Source organism: Aptenodytes forsteri, unplaced genomic scaffold (genome assembly GCF_000699145.1).
Source record: "Aptenodytes forsteri isolate BGI_AS27 unplaced genomic scaffold, ASM69914v1 Scaffold188, whole genome shotgun sequence".
NCBI lineage: Eukaryota > Metazoa > Chordata > Aves > Sphenisciformes > Spheniscidae > Aptenodytes > Aptenodytes forsteri.
This window is the reverse complement of record NW_008794371.1, coordinates 1,529,082-1,536,942: the sequence shown is the minus strand read 5'-3', so window position 1 is coordinate 1,536,942 and position 7,861 is coordinate 1,529,082. Positions and strand designations below refer to the sequence as shown.

At 41.3% G+C, this 7,861-nt stretch overlaps 1 protein-coding gene across 1 annotated transcript; it reads left to right on the top strand.

Annotated features, from left to right (window-relative positions):
* Positions 1–4,180: 4,180 nt before the first annotated feature.
* On the top strand, positions 4,181–7,861 carry MRPS17 (mitochondrial ribosomal protein S17). Its single transcript, XM_009287358.2, has 3 exons — positions 4,181–4,264; positions 5,693–5,839; positions 7,146–7,861. Exons 2-3 carry the CDS (start codon positions 5,717–5,719, stop codon positions 7,434–7,436), a joined length of 414 nt encoding a protein of 137 aa, XP_009285633.1. The 5' UTR covers positions 4,181–4,264; positions 5,693–5,716; the 3' UTR covers positions 7,437–7,861.

The following is a 7,861-nucleotide window of genomic DNA, read 5'->3' as shown; positions in this document are numbered from 1 at the left end:
CAACACCTCAGTGCACACTACTGAGCAGAGCTCAGGTCCTTTCTACTTAGCATAGAAAAGTGTTTTCAATTAAGGGGAAAGGAGTATTTAAAAACCAAAAAATGACCACAGTAGTATGGTGTAATGTGACCACAGTAATACTGACAAGGAGAGCATCATGTGAAGGCATCCAAAACAGCAGTAATTATTCCAGTAAATTTTGATCTCTAATCTGCAAGCTGCAACACAGCTAACACCAAATTATATTTTAACCTGTTACATTCCAAAGGTCTTTCCTGTCCACTTTTCTTCAAAACCAGAGATTTACTGTAAATAATTGTACCATTGGATACAGCAGTTAAAGCATGAGAACTACAAACTACTATACAGTACTGGAAACAACCCCTTCTTTTATTACTTCTAGAAGAAACACCAATGGCTGAAGACAAAGGAGAAAAAATCTTCACAATTCATTTTTAATATGTAATTTGAAACGGCCAATTGAATTAAACAGGAACTTGGAGTTAGGGCCAGTACAGAACATTCTCAAAGAGTTTCATATGGAAAATGCTGAACAGAAAATTGAACAACTGCAGAAGAATGTACTAATTTTCTCAAAATATGAGAAAAACACCAGAGCCCTTCATTTTTACTTTGAAGTTCTTTCTTTTTTCATGTATAACCTGTTTGAAATGACAATATAATTTATTCAGCATTTCCAATAGCATTTTTTTTTCCTCTCCAGAATTTTTATTCCATGGAAAAGTACATTCTGACTCACAGTGAAAAGACATTTTTGAATATAAAATTTTCCCAAGAAATGTAAACTGCATTTTAATCACTAGCACCGGTAAAGAAATAGAAAAGGTTTTCGCACTGAATAGCTTAAATTAATGTCAGATACTGACAACATAAGCAAAAGCACTTAACAGTCAAATTTTTAGAAAAATAACTTTTTCAAATAAGAGAAATCTTGCCGAATAAGACAATCTGGGTTTGCAATCTTTTTGTTTAAATGCAAAAGCAATCCACTCTCTAGATCCCTGCTAATAACAGCATTTAACTGTGAATCATGTGCAACGTGTTTCAAGATAGAGTTTCTGTCACCGAGCTCCAGTGATTTATTTCTGCAGTTGCCACAGGGATCTAAGCTCAAGACCCAGAAGCAGCAAAATGCAATAGATCAGAGCATGTCGCAACCTTACCAAATAACATTAATCCAAAATAGGGCGGGGTGAGAAAAGATTCCTGTCCAGCCAGAATCTGGGAACAGATAGTTCAGAAGCTGTGAACGTGCACAGCTTCTCCTGCACCTTACAAAAACCAACAGAAAGATGATTAAAGCTTTGCTTGATGAGGGGAGCAGAAATGCAGTGATGAGGAATATAATTTGCAGGAACTAAACGGTCCTGCTGCCTTTCAGCATGTTCATGTCCAAGATGAAAGAACTGACATCCACCAGCTCTGAGGATTATAGTCTTCTCCCTTCTTCACAATGAAAAACTAGTGCCTGAGCAAAATGTGGGGGTGCAAGGGAAACTGGGAACAGCAGGCAACAGCAAGAACTGGCAAGGCGACTCTTGCAAGGACTAACGCTTATCTATATCACAGCACTAGATGGGCAGTCGTGTTATACCACTGCGCTGCACACTATTGAAATGGGAAATAACCCACACATCAGATACCACTTACTTAGAGTGTTAACTGAAAAGCACAAAGAGAAAAAGTGAAATCAGCATTCCCCTCCAAAAGCTCAATAAATCCACCAGAATTCAGTACATTAGAGACAGACACAGAGAAATACCTCAACGAACAAGCTGTAATTAACCTTCCCAAGAGCGAGAGTACAATTTACTTTCAGTTGAGCATTTCCAAGGTGAATGGATGGTTTGCAGGGCTCTCCACAGGATATAAAGATTTCCCTTCACATGGCACTTGCTCTCAGTGACAACTGTGCATGAGCTATTACCATCCAATCACACTTTGGTCATCCACACTCAAGTGAAAAAGCATCTGTTTTCACACGCACAAAAAGCCAGCAGCACTTTTTAAGGTGAGACCTCCTTAGTCTCAGCTGCAGACAGGCTAGGAATGGAAATTGTGAGACCCCTCCCTCATACCCCCAAAAGCAGTCTGCCCTTAAGGATCAGAACATGCACAGGGGCAGCAACTGTACCATCTGCTAGCCAAGTCCTTAATACGAGCTGGAAATATAAAACCCTTGGGAGTGCAGTGTGGTTTAAAGAAACAAGGTTTGGGAAGTACTTTAAGAGCCACCAATAGAAGATGCTTGAAGCATCAACTGCAAAAGTACATTAACATAGATACTAGTACAATTTGAAAGTCTCCTGTCATTGCTGAAATACTTACTGCAACTCTTAATCGCAAATTCCCCTGACTCATTATGCTTCTCCCAGTTCCTGAATTTCTATACTTAAGCTCATAAATTAATGCAAGCAATTTGAATGCAGACAATACAGGAAAGCATTGTGGGCTTTTTACAGTTGTTGACTCACACTTCTGCCTGTGCTCCCTGCCCAAGTAACAATTTAAGCGAAGAATTCAGTTTTAAAATGGGTCAGCAATAGAAAGATTTTTCTTACCTCTCAATCTAAAAATAAGTTATCTAAAGTCACCAGTTGGAATCAAGACTTACCTCACAGATCATTTTCTGAATGAAGATAAGAAGAAAAAAAATTCTTTTTAATCCAAAATTCCATATTTTTCAGCAGACGTCAATATCCAGCCCTCACAAGTTCTGCCACTGAAAATAAAATCCAAGAACAACTTTTATACTTGATCCCCTTTCCTTTGTTTCCTATGAACTGCAGCATGTTAGCGCCCTCTGAAAAATCAAAGAATTGCTTTCCCAGGTGATATGAAAGGCTGTTAACCATTTCCTGCCTGTGCCAGCAAGACTCCTCCCAACTTCTCTCCACTCTAATTCAAGCAATAAGGCACTAAAATAAGAGAAGCCCATGAATCTTGACTTGGATATCTCTAAGAACTGATAATGAACTTCCAAATAACTCCTTTGATAGCATTTGATCAAACTATTTCAACAGTATCTCCAGCCATACAAAGAATAGCCTGTTCTCACCATACCCAGCCACCTTAAAAAGGGAAGCTGCACAGTGTTGTCCTACTAAGTAAATACGATTCCCTACCTTCCCTCTTCCTGTGGTGAGAGATGATGGGACAATAATGCCTAAAGAGAACAAGCCTGAAAACTGGGCAGCAGCCAAAATACTTGCCAGCAAAAAAAGATAAATGAACACATTTAAATAAAAAAAGGGATGGCCTCAGCCTGAAGTCACACAGAGACCACAAGCTCCATAAGCTGCCAGGAGCACGTTACCTTAAAGGCAATGGCAAAGTCAAGACTTTTTTTGCCATTATTCATTTTATAAGTTGGGGGTTTTTTTAATCCTCCATTTTAGATACAGATTTACAGAAACTGAATTTCTACCGGGGTATGGATAAGCAAGGACAACAGGCCAGCTCTCACTTCATACATGTTACAATTATTCCAGATTTACATGGGAAACCTTCAAGATTTACCTCATTTACGTAACTTAACAGCAGGTGTAAGAGCACAAAACTACTTCCTGTGGAAAGAGACCTCAGTGCCACGCAGCCACAAAGAGACTGCACTGACAGCTTCATCTCCTGAAATTCAGAGTGTAAAAAGGCACCTCAGCTCTCACAACTCTGCCTCCTCACCTCCTTCCAGCGCCTCCAGACCGAGGCCTGCTGCAGATTGTGTCCAGCCCCACAGCACAACACATTGCTGCTGAATGTGGCACCCAGATCAGTTATTTATACTAAAAGTCAGGCTAGATTCAGCTGTGTGAGCCTGCAGAGGCCAGAGGTAGGGCAGGTCTCCCCACAGACAGTGGCACCCTGAGAAAACAGGGCCCATGCCCAGCATCTGCTCCCCAATCTCCCCTGGCTGCAGGCCCAGGCAGGGCCCCCTACCCCCCTCAGCCTGGGAGAAAAAGAAAACCTCATTTCGATCAGCTTTAGCCTCTTACTGCACACTGAGGCAGCCTCAGGGGCAGCACACAAACACCGCACTACCTCAACAACCCCCCTCACGCGCTTCTGGAGAGGTGAGGGTGGCTGCCTGCGCCTTTAAATCCTCCCTTTAAACCCCCCCAGGAGCCCCCTCCCTCCCCCGCCGTTGGCTCCGCCCCGCTGCCGCGCGGCTCTTCCGGCTTCGGCTCTGCCCCTTCCGCCTCCTTTTCTTTAAGGCCCCTGAGACGCGGCGGCGGGAGCGTTGGCGGTGGGGGGGGGGGGGGGGGGGGCGGGGGGGGGCGGGGTGGGGGGCTGGGGGGGGGCCGCGGGGGGGGGGGGGTGTGGGGGGGCGGCGGCCAGTCTGGGCGTGGGGCGCTCCCTGGGCTGGAGCTGCTCTCTGGGAGGCCCAGCGCCTGCGGAACAGGGCCTCCCCCCTCAGCCCTGCTGGCAGGGAGGTTGCTGAGGCTGGGCCTGGTGTGGAGGGATATGGAGACCGGGGGTGGGGGGGTAAGGCTCTAAATCTGTTTGAACTTACTCTTTTATCCTCTTCTTCCGCGTGAGATATACCTAGCCTGGCTCCTGTCTTCCTGGTAGCTCCTTCGTGCTTTGTGGGTGTTGCTTATTTTGTACACCTTTGCCTCTCCCCGGCCTGGTCACTGTGTGGCTGTGGTGGTTAGCCCTGTTTTACAGAAGGAGGGCCTCTCACACTGACTCCCTCCTCCAGGCTTGTGGGTCACACAGCTGAGTCAAGGATGGTAACAGCAACCCTGAGCATTGCGGCTTGAAGCATTTCATCTTATGGATGTGTCTATGTATCCCTAAATTTTTCTTTTGATGTGTTGCAACATCAAAGCAAGTGTGACTTAGTGTTACAAAATGTGTAGATGGAGAATTCAACAGGTGTCAGTTGTGCTTAACAGTACATAGCTGGGTGGGAGAGAAAAAGGTCATTAGTCTTCAGCAGTTTTAATATTGGTTCAAGTCTTCTAATGTTTAGCTATCTGTTTTGCCTGTGACTCTTGCAGGGGTGGTATAGAAGGCTCTCCCTGTTTAAACAAAACAAATAGGGTAATGGAGTATAATTACTTACAAGAAAGAACTAATTCAAAAGTGATTAAACTTACTGTCAGTCAGACAACTCTCTGATATGTCATTTGTGCTTTGAGAAGCTTATTACCTTTCTTCAGTTTCATCAGCTCAGCTAACAATGAGATACACAGAAGCAAATTACTTTCTGACTAGAAGTTATAGGCTGCTCCCTGTTTGGGTTAACTCTGGTCGTATACAGATGTGATTAACTATTCATCAAAAACAGCTGCTGGCATATGAGTTAAATTCATAATAATTTCCACAGCTACACATTTCTGTATTGTGTATGTGACAACTGGTATGATTCAAAGGAATTTTGTGGACCCTGTGGGATAAGGGCTCATCCTCACGCTATTATGTCCATTTTTACTGCCATCCTGAAGTAATTTTCCCTGGTAATGGGGTCATATTCATATCCCTTCTTACATTGTAAAACAAGGCTGAGGTGCAATATATGGAGTTTTGAACTGCTTGCATCTACCCTGTTTTTCCAACAAAATGACCGAATTAAACTGTTAAGTCTGAAATGGAAATTGTAATTTCAGTATTGAGCAGAAACTGGTTATGTTTTTTTGTTAAAATAACATGTCTGCTTGCTTGTTGCCAGGCACTGGATGACCATAACTAAACAATGTCTGTACCACGTGGAGCTGTCCATGCAAAATGGATAGTAGGGAAAGTAATAGGAACCAAAATGCAGAAAACTGCCAAAGTGAGAGTGACAAGGCTTGTGCTAGATCCTTACTTACTGAAGGTAAAAGCTGGTTAACAACTTGTCTTGCATGGTAATTTTTGTACTGTGTGGAGGAATGTTTTATTGATTTGACTCTTAGAATTTTTGATAGCTCTTTACAATGCAAACTCCTTAAGGAACTTGCATAATGATTTGGCTGTGGGGATGACTGCAAAGGATGAAAAGCAGTGTGTTGTGATGATACTTTCATACAGATTATCTGCTAAATATATTTCTTTGAAGTGTTTTGTTAATGTACTCCATTTGATCTCAGTTGAGAAGGTAAGTTTTTCTTGTTTCACACTTAGATTTAATTTTTCATATTGGAGTATGCTTTGTTTTGGAAACTTGATATTATATGGAACACTTTTACAATAAATTTTGTAGCAGTTTTTCTGTATGCATAATTGTAAGTATACTTAGTATTTGAATCTGTACTGTGATGTGCTATACGAGCTTTGTATTTATCACTTCTTGTCAATGCATTTCAAACAGGGGTTAAAATTAGTATTTTCTCCATTTTTAAATGGGGAAACTGGTACATGTAGGTGGAATAACTTGGTGACCAGAAGGTTAAGGATAGAGTCAGGATTAGATAATGGATCTTGCGGATCCCAGTCCAATACTTTATCCAGTAGAAGAACCTGTTAATTTCTTTCTTAAAAGAAAGATTCTGAATTCTGCTGTTTCAATAAGAATAAATGTTGAATTTTTATATGAAAGAAAACTAATTGAGCAAGAAAACTCAAATGACAAACTTCAAAATACTGATTTCAGGGCTAATGAACTTTAGACATATTAGGATGAATAAGAATTCATATCAGTTCTTGAAGTGTGGACTGCACAGAAAGGTCATTCAGCTTGGAAGAGCCAAGGCAGCTGTCTTGCTGAAGCAGTGTTGATGTGAAGCATCTTGAGAGGAAAGGCTAACACAGCAGAACTAGAGAGCAGAGAGGCCAGTGGAAGGTGGTGATGCTAGGAAAGGGAATCTATGTTAAGTGAAGAGCTTGTTGTTTTTACCTGTTATCCACATGTTCACTATGAACAGCTTTTTGTACTTGGCTTTTTCTTCCCCATCTCCCTTTCTACAGGCTTGGTTGGCAACAACATCCTGACCAGAGAGATTGTCAGGGAAGGGTAGTGCTGGGCTTCTTTGGAAAAACAGCAGAGTGCACAGTTGCATTTCTCTTCATGTTCCAAACTGAATCTCATTAAAAAAAGACTTACTTCTCCTTAGTTAAATTTAGTTTGTTTCATATTAACTATATATTTGCCAATTGCTTAATTTTGAAATCTAATGCCAAGGTTTCCTTTTTTCCTTCTACAGTTCTTTAACAAACGAAAAACTTATTTTGCCCATGATCCATTGCAGCAGTGTGTTGTTGGAGACATTGTTCTTCTGAAAGCTTTGCCTGAGCGAAGGAGCAAACATGTGAAACACGAACTGGCTGAAATTGTTTTCAAGGTTGGAAATGTCATAGATCCAATAACAGGAAAGCCCTGTGCAGGAACCAGATTCCTTGAAAATCTGTCAGATTCAGAAAATCTGACAGAGGCAGATACTACCTATCTAAGTGAAAAACTTCAGGAACTTAAAGTTTGTTCAACAGACAAATAGAGGGGAAAATATTTAAACAGAGGACTTTTCAGCTTGTCTCTGTCAGGGATGTTTGGGGCCCTGCTGTTGTATGTTAAATGTTTCAGTGAAATCTGTAGTCAAAGTAAATAGTAAACATAGTTGCTTATAAAAACAGGTGTTACAGGTTGATAGGTGCCTCAAATCTTTAAATGAAGATACAGAGAAAATGTGAGTTTAGTGTTCACACTTCATTTTGTTGCATGTAGTTTTGCACCAAGCCTTGATAGTTTCAAAAGCCAGCTGCTCACTTGGAATGACTCTTCTGTATTGAAAAAGACAAGAATATAACTGTATAATGTTTAAGTTTGATGGGAAGGTCATTATATTTTATCTGTATTTCAGACAGTCTTGTGTGGTTTGTAGGATTACTTAAGATAATGCTATTAAACCTCTTGAAAGGAAGT

Coding starts and splice junctions, on each gene's coding strand:
- MRPS17 (XM_009287358.2), top strand. CDS start 5,717: ATGTCTGTACCACGTGGAGCTGTCCATGCAAAATGGATAGTAGGGAAA. Junction 5,840..7,145: donor TAGATCCTTACTTACTGAAG/GTAAAAGCTGGT, acceptor TTCCTTCTACAG/TTCTTTAACAAACGAAAAAC.